The sequence below is a fragment of the Sceloporus undulatus genome, chromosome 2 (assembly GCF_019175285.1).
Source record: "Sceloporus undulatus isolate JIND9_A2432 ecotype Alabama chromosome 2, SceUnd_v1.1, whole genome shotgun sequence".
Taxonomy (NCBI): Eukaryota; Metazoa; Chordata; class Lepidosauria; order Squamata; family Phrynosomatidae; genus Sceloporus; species Sceloporus undulatus.
In genome coordinates, this window is record NC_056523.1 from 129,233,812 (window position 1) to 129,250,158 (window position 16,347).

The following is a 16,347-nucleotide window of genomic DNA, read 5'->3' on the forward strand; positions in this document are numbered from 1 at the left end:
TCATGACGTCCATGGTAAGTGGCTGGCTTCCTCTCCTCACTTTATTCTACAAACAGTTGGTGGAGCATTAATCTGGTGAAAGACAGAGTGCCACCGAAGGACATCCAATCATTCTCATGGCTCAGGGAGGTTTGTTGATTTGTATCGACAGCTCTTATCACTAGACTACACTGGTCCATAATACAGACATGTTAATAGACGTGATGTGTTCCTGGGACACCACTTCTTTAACAGAAGAACTGGTGCCAGAGATAGAAACAATATAGAAAGCCTAGGTACCATAATAGATTCTTTACACCACCACAACCAAAAGTGACCCATTGCTGTCAAACGGTTAGCTGAGTCAACCAAAAAAAGTGACCATACTTTTTTTACACATGCTGGAAGAAGCTGATGAGCACAGATCTTTGCTCTCCCCTTTTCTCGTTTCACAGTTATGCCTGCTCAGTAATGGTTGTGGAGGTAGTTGCTGTTTACTTAGCCTTTGTGGCAAGCCCTCATGACTCCAGTAGCACTGGCTAGACTGGAATCCTCCTTTTTCTCAGTCAGCTGTCTTACAGTGGGCCTTTGGTATCCAATGGGGTTAGGTTCCCAGACCCCCATGGATACCGCCATGTGTGGATACTCAGTCCCATTAATACAGTGGTGTAGTGAAATATATATATATATTTAAAAATATATTTTCAAGCCATGGATGGTTAAATCCGTGATAAGGATCTGTGGATATTAAGGGCTGACTGTTATTGTAAGACATTCTGCTGCATCTCACACAAGGAGTCTGTGTTTCTTCAACCTTTCCTCACTATCCTCTCAATACCAATACAGTACTGCTAAAAAAACCAAACCCTTCCAGACTAGATAATGGAATCATAGAATCAAAGAGTTGGAAGCGAACCACAAGGGCCATCTGTCCAACCTCCTGCCATGCAAGAACTCAAAATCAAAGCATCCCAACAGATGCCATTCAGCATCTGTTTAAAGACCTCCAAGGGAGGAGACCCCACCACATTCCAAGGGAGTGTGTTCCACTGTCTAACAGCTCTTACTGTCAGGAAGTTCCTCCTAATGTTGAGGTGGAATCTCTGTTCCTAGAGCTTGCATCCATTGTTCCATGTTCTAGTCTCTGGAGCCGTGTTCTAGTCTGTGATAAAGATGTTGAATAGCACTGGGCCCAGGACAAAACCCTGTGGCATCCCACTGGTCACTTCTCTCCAAGATGCGGAGGAACCGTTGCTGACCTTTGGGTTTAGCTGGTCATCCAAGTACAAATCTGTTTAACAGTTGCCTTGACTAAACCACATTTTATTAGCTTGTTTGCAAGATTGTCATGGGGGACCTTGTCAAAGCATTACTGAAATCAAGATATGCAATATCCTCAGCATTCCCTTTATCTACCAAGCTGGTAATTTTATAAAAAAAACAGATCAGATTAGCCTGGCATGACTTGTTTCTCAGAAACCCATGTGGACTTTTTGTGATTTTGTGATTTCCTTCTAAATGTTCACAGACTCTCAGTTTAATGGTCTGTTCTAGAATCTTTCCTGGTCTTGATTTCAGACTAACTGTACAATAATTGTTGGGATCCTCTTTTTTCCCCTCTTTGAAGATGGGGACAACGTTTGCCCTCCTCCAGTCTTCTGGGACTTCTCCTGTTCTCCAGGAGTTCTCAAAGATTATTGCCAATGGCTCTGAGATTACATTTGGCAGCTCTTTTAATACCCTTGGATGTAGTTCATAGACAGAGAATAAAGAAGGAGATGACAAAGCTGAGTGGTTATAAAAACGAATTTCTTTGTCTGAAGCTTTGTAAAATGAGGTTTGCTCATATCTTTATCAATTGATTTATTTAAAGTATATGTTTACTGGCTCTCAACCTATCAGGGCTCTCAAGACTACATACAACAGTTTAAAACATTCTTTAAAATTTTAAATATAAACGGATTAAACAGATAATTTCATGAAAACAGACAAAAACCACTTCTTTTTTTAGTTAGGACGTCAGAGTGGGAGGGATGTAATTTGACACTAATTTTCTTCTTGAAGGAAACACTGTATCAGTTTAATTTTGTTTTAATGTTCACTTTTGTATGTTTTTAATTGAATCTATTAAAAAATGTAAACCACTTTCACTTTGAGTTCCAACTTTGGAAAAGCCTGATACAAATCAATATAATAATAATGATAATGAGTAATTTTAGCATTTTTTTCTTTCTGCTGGGAAAAGGTTTTTGAAAACCATGCAGGTTTTGAAGCCTATTCATAATTCAGTACCTATTCTATACAAAATGTACACTTGGTTGTTTTGTGCAGAAAACAACACAGTTTCAACAGAAAAATATTATTTTCTTTACAGAAAAAGCTGTTTCTGCTAAAGAAAATGTTGTATTCTGTACAAAACAACCAAGTGTGAATTTTTGTGCAGAAAAAGGTCTAAGCTCTGAATATTCTTGTCAGTCCAGATTTCTTCTCGTCAGGCTTTCTCAACACTCAAAAACATATTTTTCAACCATTTCCCCAAGATTTTCAAATACTCCTTCCACCCCTGTCACTCTTGGTTTCAAGGACCACAGGCCATGCAAAATATGACCTCCCTTGACAGGAAGCATTTTTAAAAACTTTACAGTTATCCTTCTGGATTCGCGGACTTAGCATCACAGTTTTGATTATTCGCAAATTTATTCGCATTGGCATGCACTCCTCCCCTCCTTGGGTTTTTCTCCATGGAGAAAAAAAAGCCCAGGAAAAAGGGAGCAGCCAGGAAGAGTTTGCACCTCCTCCTCCTCCTCTCCCCTTCAGTCCCTTCAGCAAGCGCTGGGAAGGGACTGAAAAAAGGGAGAATAAGGAAAAACAGGCGTGCACCTCCTTCTCTTCTTCCTCTCGCCTTTCAGTCCCTTTAGCCAGCACTGGGAAGGGATTAAAGGAAGGGGGGGATAAGGAAAAACAGGTGTGTGCCTCCTCTTCTTCCTCTCACCCTTCAGTCTCTTTAGCCAGCACTGGGAAGGGACCAAAGAAAGGGGGATGAGGAGAAACAGGCATGTGCCTGCTTCTCCTCATCCCCTTGCTCTCTAGTCCCTTTAACTGACTCCTAGAGAGCCGGTAAAAGGCAGGGGAGGGTGGGGAAAAGCTGGGTGAGCTCCCTCTGGCCCTTCCATGCTTTGGACAGCCACCCCAGGCATCAGAGGGGAGGGGAAAGGGGCTTACTTTATTTGCAATTTTTTTCATATTCGTGACAGTCCTGTTCCCCTAATCCCCGCAAATCCGGAGGGCCGACTGTAATTAATTTCATTTTAGTTATAAGGGCAGAGGTGTGTGGTGTTAGCAATTCACACAACTCTTTTACTTGCTGACATAAGGGTCTGTTGGTCAGTTGGCTTTCTCATCCTGTGTTCAGACTACTACAATGACTATGAATTGCAGAATGTTGCTGTTGTTCACTGTACAGTATACTGAAATGTGTCACTTAAAGCAGCATCAGGTTTGTATGTGGGCATGTCTGGATAAGGACCAAGGCACACAATGCACGTCTTAACTGTGGGTTCATTCAGATGTTGTTGTTTTTAGCACAGCGATGCGAATCATCTCACACATGCATTGCAGGTTTGTTATTCATACTACATCCACATCGATGCACATCTCTGCAAGTTCAGTTGCTCACACGTGCAAACATTTGAATAAAGATGGAGTCAATGATGTAAATGCATTAGGAACATGTTCAAGGCATGCAGTGTTTTATTCTGGGTCTGTTGGGGTTTGTTCACATTGGTTATTCACACTACTGATGATGCGGATCTTTTAAAAAAAAAACAGAGAAAAACCCGATGTTTATTATCCCAGATTATGTGGGGGGTTTTGGCAGCCCCCCCCCCCCCAAAAAAAAACTTAATCAGGTGCATTTGGGATGTATGTGAACAGTGGAGATTTAACCTGGATTAATCCTGGATTATTTTCACAGTGTGAATAACCCCTGTGAACTTGAAAACAATTGTCCTTTTAGGTAGCAGGTAGAAAATTTGGGAGGTTTTTTGTTTTCAGTTTTTAACCACCATCTCTGTTTTCTGTACCGTGTGTGTGTGTGTGTTTAGAATCACGGTGAAAGAGGGAACAGTTGTGTCATCTCTAACTGCATGTTGTGTTCTAGGCCTTGTCAAGGCTCCTGGCACTTGGTGGTGGTATTATTATTATTATTATTATTATTATTATTATTATTATTATTATTATTTTAATCCTAATGCTCCTTCAAGCAATGAATTTATTGTAGCATTCATGAGTCATGCTAGGCATGCGGGGAGAATAACTCACCATAGCACAACAGACATATTCTGCTGACAGCAGAAGCAAGATTGTGCATACAGCAACATTGCGTTTTTACAATTTTGAACATGAGAAGGAACTTGACAATCAGAGTGGTTAGGCAGTGGAACCAGTTGCCTGGAGAGCTGGTGGGGTCTCCTCTTTTGGACTTCTTCAAAAGGAGTCTGGACAGCCACCTGCTGGGAATGTTTTAGCTGGGGATCCTGCACTCTATGATTCTATGACTCTAGGATAGGTTTCCTCCCCTCTTCAAATGTTTAAACATTTTTCTTAGTTATCGAGTGGTCCTGACATACTAAAGTGGCATTACTCTAAATTTCCTTTTAAAGAGAAGAAGAATCTTTTTTTGTTCTAACATTTGTTGAAATTAAAAAGAAACCCACTTGAGGATGGGAATGAAATATAGCTGGTACCAAGAATTGCTTTAAAAAAACTTTTCCAGGGCAACAGAAATGACATTGGGACGTTTCAATCCCCCTGAGAACTACAGCAACAGCAAAGTGTTAGGAAGACGACGTGCTCTCTTGCTTCCTGTCCCTCCTGGCTGACTGCCCAGGGTGGTGATGCTGTAACATCATTATTGCAACGCATAATCAATGCATCATTCAGGGAGGGTAAATTTCCATCTAGTTTAAAATTAGCAACAGTTAAACCGTTGCTCAAAAAACCCTCCCTGGACCCCCTGGTGAGAAATAACTATAAACCGGTCTCATTATTGCCATTTTTAGGTAAGGTGATTGAGAGGGCGGTTGCCTTCCAACTTCAAGCAGTCTTGGATGAAGCCGATTATCTGGACCCATTTCAAACTGGCTTCAGATCGGGATATGGAGTTGAGACTGCCATGGTCGCCTTAGTCGATGATCTCCATCTGGGCATTGACAGGGGAAATGTGACCTTGTTGGTGCTTTTGGACATCTTAGCGGCTTTCAATACCATTGACCACGGTATCCTTCTGGAATGCCTGAGGGAGTTGGGTATCAGGGGCACTGCACTCCAGTGGTTCCGTTCCTACCTCTTGGGAAGATTCCAGATGGTGCAGTTGGGGGACACTTGTTCCTCTAAGAGGGAACTAACATCTGGGGTCCCTCAGGGAGCTATTTTGTCCCCCACATTTACATGAAACTGCTGTGAGAGATCATCCGGAGACACTGGGCGCAGTGTTATCAGTATGCTGATGACAGCCAAATATGCTTCTCTGTGTCTCCGACTGATGCAGTGTCTAAGGATGGCGTCTCTCCTCTGAATGGCTGCTTGGAGTCAGTAATGGGCTGGATGAGGGAAAACAAACTCAGCCTGAATCCAGAGAAAACGGAAGTACTGGTGATAGGTTCCCCAGGCCCGGGGAAGGGAATTTATCCACCTGTTCTGAATGGGGTCACACTTCCCCTGAAGGACAAAGTTCGCAGCTTAGGAGTACTTCTGGACTCATCCCTGCTGTTGTCATCTCAAGTAAATGCGACAGTCAGAAGTGCTTGCTATCAGCTTCGGTTGATACGCCAGCTGCAACCTTACTTGGGCCGAAGGGACCTTGAAACCGTGGTACATGCTCTGGTAACCTCTCGTTTAGATTTCTGTAATGCGCTCTACATGGGGCTACCCTTGTACCAAGCCCTGAAGCTTCAGTTAGTACAAAACATGGCAGCCAGACTGGTCACTGGTGCATCCAGGCTTGACCACATAACACCTATTCTGAAAAATCTTCACTGGCTGCCCATTCGCTTCCGAGTGCAATACAAGGTGTTGGTTTTTTACCTATAAAGCCCTACATGGCTTGGGCCCGAGTTACTTGAGGGACCGCATCTCTCCATACAATCTGCCCCGCACACTCAGAACATCCGGGAAGAATCTGTTGGAAATTCCATCTTCCAAATACGTCTCCACATCCTAGATGGCCTTTTCAGTGGTGGAACAGTCTCCCCGAGGAGCTCCGTCTCATGACCCCCCTAGAAACATTTAAAAAGAGGCTTAAAACCTTTCTTTTTTGCCAAGCCCCCCCCCCCCCCCCCCGAGGAATGAAGTTGAGCACTCATGATGCCATCGATTCTCTGCCTTACCCTGTGAATGACTTGTGTTTTATATAATTGTATTATTTGTTTTTATCTATTTTTTATGAGATGTTTGCAATAGTTTTATGGTCTGTAAACTGTTTTGATCTATGGAAAACAGTATACAAATAAAATTATTATTATTATTATTAACAAATATCACAACACCTCAACACTTTTGCCCTGTCTAGAAGAACCCTTAAAAAATATCAACAGCATCTGTGTTTTAACTTTCAGGACTTGCTAGCTAGAAGTGTGTGGGAGAATTCTTTCCAGTGTTGTTTAAAAATGCCTCCTCTTTTCATGATTGGCTTCCACTCCACCAAATGCATCTGTGGAAGTAGACTGAAGTCTATGAAAGCTCATGCTGCCAGTTTCTTTCAGTTAGTCTCAAAGGTGCTACAAGATTTCTCTATATCCTCTTTTCATGGGCAGTAGTGTAAATGCTTTGGTAGTTTAAGGTTGTTCTTCAGCTTCAGCTCTATGTTCCTTTTTTGCTGCTACAATATGATTATAGAATAGAAAGACTCAAGGGCCATCTAGTTCAATCCCTGCCAGTGCAGGAATCCACTAGTGAAGACCTTTGAGAGATGGCCATCTAACTTCTATTTTTAAAAAATCTGTTTAAAAGTAATTCTCACTGTAACTCAAAAGATGGTCCACTGATCTCTCCAATGGATCTAGGAAGCTGTAATCACTCTGCATGCCATAGTGATCTGTGTGATTTTAGACTGTAACTGTAGAATCCAAAGAACGTATGCTATTTTTAAAGAGCAAATTTTTAATTGACATCGTAACAGATGCAGCTTTAATTATTTGGGGACTGTCATTTTTTTAATGCTTTAAAAACAATTAGACAAATTACTGAGGACCTCTTAATTTTCCACAGGTCCTGATCTATTTGGCTGTGCAACCAGGTCCCTCTGTATCAACACTTTTGTAATCGCTAAGGCTAGAACTCCAAACCTCCATACTGTTGATGCGATTTTAATCTAATTCTGTGCCTCAGTGGTTGCATGAGAAAGATCAAAACAAGCCAATTACATTAAGAAGTACAGAAATGAAGGCAGGTCATGGACTGGCTGCAGAATTTGCGGATATTTTAATACAGTGTTCTAAGGTCCTTCATCTTCCCCTTTTCTTCCAGACCTCTGAATGTCACTCTCGTCTTCCAGTCCAAGAGCCAACGATTTGTGCGTGTGGGCCTGGCTGTGCCTCTCTTCAGTACTGTGGCAAAGTTGAGGGAAATGGTGGCAGAGGAAGGCAAGATTTCATCTGAGCAGGTAACACAGATGAGTTTCACGCCTATTCCTTCCTGTGGTTTTGGCCTCATTGAGCCCTGTTAATTGCAGGCTTTGCAGCTGTATGAGTCATGAATGTTTCCCTTTTTCACCTGCCTTCTCTGACCTTGTGCCTTTTACTCCTGACTGCTCTGTGCTGTTGCAGGTAATCCTGGCTGAGCTAGGCCGGTCAGGATTCCGGTGTTCCTTCTCAGATGATGAGGATCTGAATACCATTGCAGAGGGTGACAACATTTATGCTTTCCAGGCTCCGCTGTCCTTTAGCAGGGCCAGCTCTTCCCACCTCTCAGGTATGTCTTGCTGCTGGTATTGGTGGAAAGTTGTGCGTTTTCAAGTAATTTCTGGCTTCTGGCAACACTAAGTTGAATCTATCATGGGGTTTTCTTGGCAAGATTTGTTTAGAGGAGGTTTGCCATTGCCTTGCCTTAAAGCTGAGAGCATGTGACTTGCCCAAAATCACTCAATAGGTTTCATGGCCAAGCTGGGAATCAGACCCAGCTCTCCAGAGTTATAGTGCAACATTCAAAACACTGTGCCACAGTACCTTATATGTACCTCTATAGTTTGGCAAATGAGCTACCACTTTTTCCCCCTGTAGATGTGGTGCCCAGCTTTGGGTAAATGTACTACGTGTAAAGTCCAAAGTACAAGACAATGCCACTCCAGTATCTTACTTGTAGTGCATATATAGGTGCCTCACCTCCTGCACCTTGATGCTACTTCACCTCTAGTGTAGTGTGGTTCTGGCAAGCCAGGTATATACCATTAGCAGACTTACAGATCCTCCTGCTTCTGTTTAATTTGGCCCCCCATGGTCTGCAAAATGGAGGTGTCAGGTGCTGAGTTGATTAGATAGATTTATATGAAATGGTAGAAGAAATCACAGGGAAGATTTAATATGTAGAGAGGGGGTAATTACAGAGAAAGAAAAGCAGGTATAGAAATAGGTATAAACACTTTCATCACTCAAAAAGGACTAAATATTTTTACCCATTACTTTTTACCTTTTGCTTTAACAGAGCAAGGGCCAAGCCACTTATAACACCACCAGATCAGTGTGTTTAAAACTGGATTTCTGCAGTAATATAGAAAATAGTGGCTGAAGTAGGCTGATTTAAGGAGCAAGAGGATTGACTGTGAGTAGGGGTAATGGCTTGAATGTTGGACTGTAACTCTGGAAATCTGGGTTTGAATCCTGGTTTGGCCATGAAAACCCACTGGGTGACTTTGGGCTGGTCACACAGCCTCAGATGATGGTAATGGCAAGCCCCCTCAGAAGAAACTGGCCAAGAAAACCTTAAAGTTGCCATAAGTCGGAAATGAAGGCACAGAACAACAACAAAGGGTCTAACCCCTGCCTGTGTCCTTCTCTTCAGCTCACTGGGGCCTATCTGTTGGTTTGTTTGTTTTTTCATGGCTAAGTTTATTTCCAGCATCTGAGTCCCAACCAACTGTGAGAAATATGCCAGAGAAGAGTGTTTGCATTTATGAGAAAAGGGCTTTTTTTATCCACACATTTATCCATTGTTGTGAATCAAATCCTGCCCCACCCACATTCTAAGCAATTACAGTCTGTAGATTTATATTTAAACATACAGGCACACAGATCTTCCACTGTCACATCTAGTTTAATCTTGAGGAAACTAGACAGCTATATGGCAACCATCTCTGAGGGCAGTTGTGAATAGACCTGGCTCCCATATTTTGAATCCAAGCAAAGACAACCACTGCCAAAGATAACAGCCAGAGGATTAGCAGTTAGCCCATTTTTTTTTACTAGTGGCTACCATAATTGATATATGTTAAAAGACAGCACGGGCTACTGTTGTAAAGATTGGGATGTTTTGCACAGCAGCTTTCAGATACCAGAGTGAAGAAAGAAAAGGATGAAGACTTCTTGCCACAGGAAGGGACTGAAGACATTTTCCTTCTTTGATGGCATCACGAGGCCAGTAATTTTAACTGAAGGCTGGGTCTATCTATCATACTGCCCTTGTCTCGTCCTGCCAGCACAGATTATCCACAATCACAGCGGATAGCCTCGGGATGAGCTGGCTTTAGGGGCACCTAGGCTCTGTCACTTTAACAGCCTCTTATTAAGATCTACAGACCAAAGATTGCATCATGAGGCCACTGGGAAATTCCCTTTCCCTGAAGAGTCAGAAATGTTCTTTTTCTTCCTAGGCAGCTTTATTACCTAGAGTGCAAAGGTATTTATTTCTCCTGGATTCTATTCATTGTCTGGCTGCCTGCTGGCTCTGCAAGTGAAACATGATGGATTCCAAAGAAGTGTGGTATTTTCTGTTTGCCCATTAGGAGAGGAAACTACTGTAAGCAGGGCCATGTCTGGTCTCATAAGCTATACAGCCCCTACTAAGAAGACTCATATAAACAATGTATACGTAATATAAATGACAACCCAGAATTATTCCCCTCCATCCCCAATCCTCATTTGTCAATGTGCCAGTCTGATTTCTTTCCAGGAGGTTTTTAGCTAGTTTAACTTTGTATACACAAAATAGCTGTTAAAACGAATAAAGGCAAGGATGCTTTTGGCATTCTTTTTGACTCCAGCCAGGTAATGATTCTCTACAATTCTAGTGTACTGTAGTCCTCCTATAATACCTAGTGCAAGAGTCTATAACATAACATAATCCTCTTTGACTAGGACAAGCCACCTATGAAAGTGCCTTTCAGGTGCTTTGGAGAACTTGCCTCATCAAGGCAAAAAGTGAAGGTTTTCAGCCTGTTGCATTAATCTTTCACATACAAGGAAATGTGAAAGATTGATGTGGAGGTGCTCCAAATAGACAATGGTGTTTATCACACGGAGATTTTGGGAGATTTTGCAACTCAGATCCGGGGTGATTGCGGGTCCAATGATGCGAATTCACATTATAACGTGAATGTGTTCTCAGATGCGATTCCTTTCTATGGGAGTTCCTTCCGTGGCGCTTCTGCAGTGATTCCAAAGTGACCCCTCATTTTGGTGAAATCGGAAAAAAAGTGAATTCACAGAATTCGCTTTCAAGCTCACTTCAATTTCACTTCGAATTGGTCTGGTGTGAAGATCACTCTGATGTCATAGAATCATAGAATCATAGAGTTGGAAGAGACCACAAAGGCCATCCAGTCCAACCTCCTGCCATGCAGGAAATCACAATCAAAGCATCACCGACAGATGGCCATCCAGCCTCTGTTTGAAGACCTCTAAGGAAGGAGACTCCACTACACTTCGAGGGAGTTTGTTCCACTGTCGAACAGCCCTTACTGTCAGGAAGTTCCTCCTAATGTTGAGATGGAATCTCTTTTCCTGAAGCTTGCATCCATTGCTCCGGGTCCTAGTCTCTGGAGCAGCAGAAAACAAGCTTGCTCCCTCCTCAATATGACATCCCTTCAAATATTTAAACAGGGCTATCATATCACCTCTTAACCTTCTCTTCTCCAGGCTAAACATCCCCAGCTCCCTAAGTCGTTCCTCATAGGGCATGGTTTCCAGACCTTTCACCATTTTAGTCGCTCTCCTTTGGACACACTCCAGTTTCTCAATGTCCTTTTTTAATTGTGGTGCCCAGAACTGGACACAGTATTCCAGGTGGGGCCTGACCAGAGCAGAGTAGAGTGGGATTATTACTTCCCTGGATCTAGACACTATATTGATGCAGCCTAAAATCGCATTGGCCTTGTTAGCTGCCACATCACACTGTTGACTCATGTTCAACTTGTGGTCTACTTGGACTCCTAGATCCCTTTCACACGTAGTTTCATTCAGCCAGGTGTCCCCCATCCTATATCTGTGCTTTTCATTTTTCCGCCCTGGGTGCAGTACCTTACATTTCTCCGTGTTGAATTTCATTTTGTTAGCTTTGGCCCAGTTTTCCAGTCTGTTCAGGTCATTTTGAATCTTGCTCCTGTCCTCTGGAGTATTAGCTACTCCTCCTAATTTGGTGTCATCTGCAAATTTGATAAGTATTCCCCCAATTTTGTCCTCCAAGTCATTGATAAAGATGATAAAGATGTCACCCCCCCTTGGCCCCCTGCATCCTGCTCCTTCATCCCCCTCCTCCTCCTTCATGCCATCTCTTCCTCCCTGCCACCCATCCCATCATCCCGTGACTGCTCCTTCAGTCCGATCCTGGCCCCAGTTACCCCCTGCGACCTATCTCATCATCCCCGACTGCTCCTTCAGTCCGATCCTTGCCCCAGTGACCCCCTGCCACCCATTCCATCATCCCCTGTCTGCTCCTTCAATCCGATCCTTGCCCCAGTTACCCCCTGCAACCTATCGCTTCATCCCCTGCCTGCTCCTTCAGTCCAATCCTGGCCCCAGTGACCCCCTGTGACCTATCCCATCATCCTCTGCCTGCTCCTTCAGTCCGATCCTGGCCCCAGTGACCCCCTGCCACCCATTCCATCATCCCCTGCCTGCTCCTTCAGTCCGATCCTGGCCCCAGTGACCCCCTGCGACTTATCCCATCATCCCCTGCATGCTCCTTCGGTCCAATCCTGACCCCAGTGACCCCCTGTGAACTAGCCCATCATCCCCTGCATGCTCCTTCGGTCTGATCCTGGCCCCAGTGACTCCTTGTGACCTATCCCATCATCCCCTGCCTGCTCCTTCAGTCCGATCCTTGCCCCAGTGACTCCTTGCGACCTATCCCATCATCCCCTGCCTGCTCCTTCAGTCCGATCCTTGCCCCAGTGACCCCCTGTGACCTATCCCATCATCCTCTGACTGCTCTTTCAGTCCAATCCTGGCCCCAGTGACCCCCTGCGACCTATCCCATCATCCCCTGACTGCTCCTGCATCCCGATCCTGGCACCAGTGATGCTCTGCAACCTATCCCATCATCCCCTGACTGCTCCTGCATCCCAATGAAGGATGACAGCTAAGGAGGAGGCAGGGAAGGAGGACAGTGTCCAGAGCCCCATTGAGCATGCTCAAGGGTGCCGATTCGAATTGTTGAATCTTCCAGTGTGGTAATACAATGTGCACCCACCACGCTTTGCTTGACTCCACATCACGTGACTTGTCTGCAATTGAACTGACTCTGCTTCCCCCTCGATTCGGAAGTGCAATGGAAAGACAACCAGGTGTGGTAAAACATCACATTTTAATGTGAATTCGCATTGCTAGACAGGAGTGACTGCGGATCTGAGCTGCAACCCCCCCCCCCCCAAACGTGTGATGAGGCTCAATGCCAAATATAAATTCTGAGGTGGACCTGAATCATCTATGTGCCTTGTGAACATTTAACCACCCACATCCCTGATTTTGTTTTTGTTTGATGGCTATTTTGGTGCTTCAGCATTGGAGGGTGGGAGGACAGTTCATTAGAGCCCACCTACATCTCTGTGTTTTTTTTTCTCTTTATGATTTCTTGTCGTTGTAAAAGACACATAAAACTACAAATTGAGATTTTGCAACGAATAACTCATATTTATTGTTCTGCATGCTGATATATACAGTGGTACCTCGGGATACGAAATGCGCGGGTTACGAAATTTCCGGGATATGAAAAAGTTGGATTGGCAAAAACTGTTTCGGGTTACGAAATATTTTTCGGGTTACGAAATTCATTTCGGCGCGAAATTCAAATGCTATAGGCTTCCAACGCTAACGGAAAGCTATTTCGGGTTACGAAATTTTCGCGTTACGAAGGGAATGGCGGAACGAATTAATTTCGTAACCCGAGGCACCACTGTATTGACAGAGAGAATATATAAGGGCACATTTCATCATAGAAAGTATTTCAGTTTTGTATCTTTTGTTTTCCTGGATCTGACTTGTTACCTATGTGAACTGCATACTGTTTTGTCCAGATGAAAGATCTGCAATTTAGGATTAAGACAGCAGTGGATTAGGAACACTCTAGCATTGTCACACAGTCAGGATAGACTGAGCATTGACAAAAAGGCTGGGGATTGGATTTTTTTTCTTTGTGGTCATTCAGGGGACACTTAGATTGCCAGAAATCTCCCTCACTAGACAAAACAATCCCAAACCAACCAGGTAGTGGCTGTAAGTCCATTTTTAGTTTTAAAAACATGTATTTTTTTCTAAAACATTAACTACTGCAAGAGAGCCTTGCAATCTGTTTAAAACGTGGATTGCTTCTTCTAGAGGCTTCTGGGAGAAGTGGCTCACCTTTGTTTTATCTGTCCAGAAACTACCTAATGATTCTGGAAGGGTTGAGGGCTACAAAACTAGCTGTGCAGCCCACCTGCAGCCCCAAGGCCATGAGCTAGTTTAGTTAAAATATTCTCCCATCCTTCAGATCGCTGACGATGGAGACTTTGGGTTTATAGCAAAGGAAAAAAATGTCATCATGGGACTATATTTCTAGAGTATCTTGAACGCATTACAAACGCACCAAAGGGGCGTGCTAGGGCTGAGAAGGGGACGTGTTCGGGTTGAGAAGAGGCGTCACTTCCTGATGCCCCTCAACCCTAGTACGGACCGAGTCCGTACAAAATCGCGGTGCCCGTCCACACAGGGGCCACCATTTTGACGCCGCTCGGCAGAAGTGACGCCGTGATTGTGCGACTTGCGCATTGCGGCGCCACTTCTGGGGCCCAGAAAGAAGTGCCATTTCAGCGCTTCTTTCTGGCTGTGCCCGGGAACTGCACGGTTTGGCCGCTGCGGTTCCCGGACGCAACAACCAGCGGCAGTGGCAGACCGCACGTTTTGCGCGGTCTGTAATGTGCCTTGGTTTCAGCCAGAACTTTGGGTTGAGATTTGTAGTATTCCTATATGTGTGTGACCCATTCACCTATCTCCCAATCCCCACATTTGAGCTTCTTCTAATGCATTGGAGGAAGAATAAACAAAGATGTGATATAATCAGTCTCCTTGTCATTCTGGGTATGGACAAGCTTATCAGAAACAAAGGAGAGTAATTAGTCTATGTGATGCTTTAAAGTCCATGGGGCAGAAGCCCCAAGGAATTTAAAAACTCATATAAAAGGAGCCCTGGTGGCACAGTGGTTAAATGCCTGTACTGCAGCCATTCACTCGAAACCACAAGGTTGCGTGTTCAAGACCAGCAAAAGGGCCCAAGCTCGACTCAGGCTTGCATCCTTCTGAGGTCGCTAAAATGAGTACCCAGACTGTTGGGGGCAAATTAGCTTACTTGCTAATTAGCTTACTTGCTGTTCACCGCTATGATCTTTGGAATAGCGGTATATAAATAAAACAAATTATTATTATTATTAATTATTAAAACCTGAGTGAGCTCAGGCAGTGGTATGTATGTGTGTGTGCATGCATGTGCGTGTGTGCCTTCAAGTTTCCTATTGACTTACTTGGTGATAATCTCTAACCTTAAATAACATAGGGGAGCCTTTGCCATACCATGTGGGTTCCTTTGGTGGTGATCAGAATGTATTTCTGGACTGCACTTGCTATGATTGCACTAGAGATGCACTCACTCCCTGGGATGAATGGGATTTTTACAATTAGCCCTTTGCCAAAAGGGGACATGTTTCTGTTTTGTGCCTAACACAAGTAGTTATTTTTAGCCTTCCCAGACCTGGCAGGCAGCCGAGCCATTCCTGCTACAAAGGGTCAGGCCTGAATCAAGATAAATTGGCTTTTCAGTCTGTAAATGCCACTAGAGATTCAAGGAGCTCAAGTCGGGCTGCTGTGAATCCTGGATTGGCAGGAGGATGTTGCTACAGCCAAAACCTGCAAGGGACAGAGAAGCAGAGAGACAAATGTGTACAACTAAGCCTGTTAATATGGGAAGCTGGAAGGCTGGACAAAGAAAACACACTAATTTGAACCAGGAGGCCCCTTATCTTTTAAGGAAACAGTGAAGAAGAGGTGGCTTTAAAGAACAAGATGTTTGCTCCTAGTCTCATATTCTGCAACAGAGTTTGGTGGGGCTCGAAGTAAACATTCTATTAAAAAACCTGATAGGGCTATCTTGTATAACTGATCCAGAATCATTACAAAGCATAGGACAGGAGAATGGGCAACCCATAGTAACGTCTGTATGGTTTCTTTTCTAACCCCTTGCCCTCCTCAATATTTTGTTTGTTTCCTTTGACTTACTATCACCACAGTTGCATAATCCAGCACTGGTATGTTTATTTGTCGTATTTCTATACAACCCCACAAACTCATTTCCTGGGAGTCTAATAGCAAACTATAATGCTTAAACAAATGTTTCTTTGGTGCTTGCTGCAAAAGAAACATGTTTTTTATAAAGTTTTTTTAAAGCTACTAAAATAACATATAACATATCCTGACATTACATTACAAAAACATCACATAACGTAACACAAAAAACAACAGATTCAGTACACCACAAGAAAGACAACAGATACAGTATGTACATTAAGATCTCGTACTATAGTATATAAATGAACAAAAATGTGACTTCCTGAGCTCCAAATAAGTCATAATTATTATTGAAACCCTTTACCATTCCAGTTCATTTCTAGATTATCGAAATTTCTAAGTTTATATTTGTAAAAAAAGAAAAAACTTTTTATCAAAGTAACCTTTATGTATTCATATAAGTATATCAGCTTTAATTCCTTAATAAAATTAGCTTAAAGTTATACTTAATGTTTCACGTCCTTGTTTAAATAATCATATAGCGGTTTCCAGGTCTCACCATATTTTTCCCAATCCTGGCCTCTCATAAGACAAGTAAGTTTGTGTAACTGCACCAGATCCATTA

General features: G+C 43.3%; 1 protein-coding gene across 1 annotated transcript in view; it reads left to right on the forward strand.

Moving 5' to 3' along the window:
• USP43 (ubiquitin specific peptidase 43) overlaps positions 1–16,347 on the forward strand; it is a gene marked incomplete at its 5' end in the record, with an annotated part of 151,409 nt that overhangs the window by 55,359 nt on the left and 79,703 nt on the right. The window contains 2 exons of the mRNA XM_042447544.1: positions 7,504–7,639; positions 7,803–7,947. Coding sequence (XP_042303478.1) covers positions 7,504–7,639; positions 7,803–7,947 — 281 coding nt within the window. The remainder of the gene's footprint in view (positions 1–7,503; positions 7,640–7,802; positions 7,948–16,347) is intronic.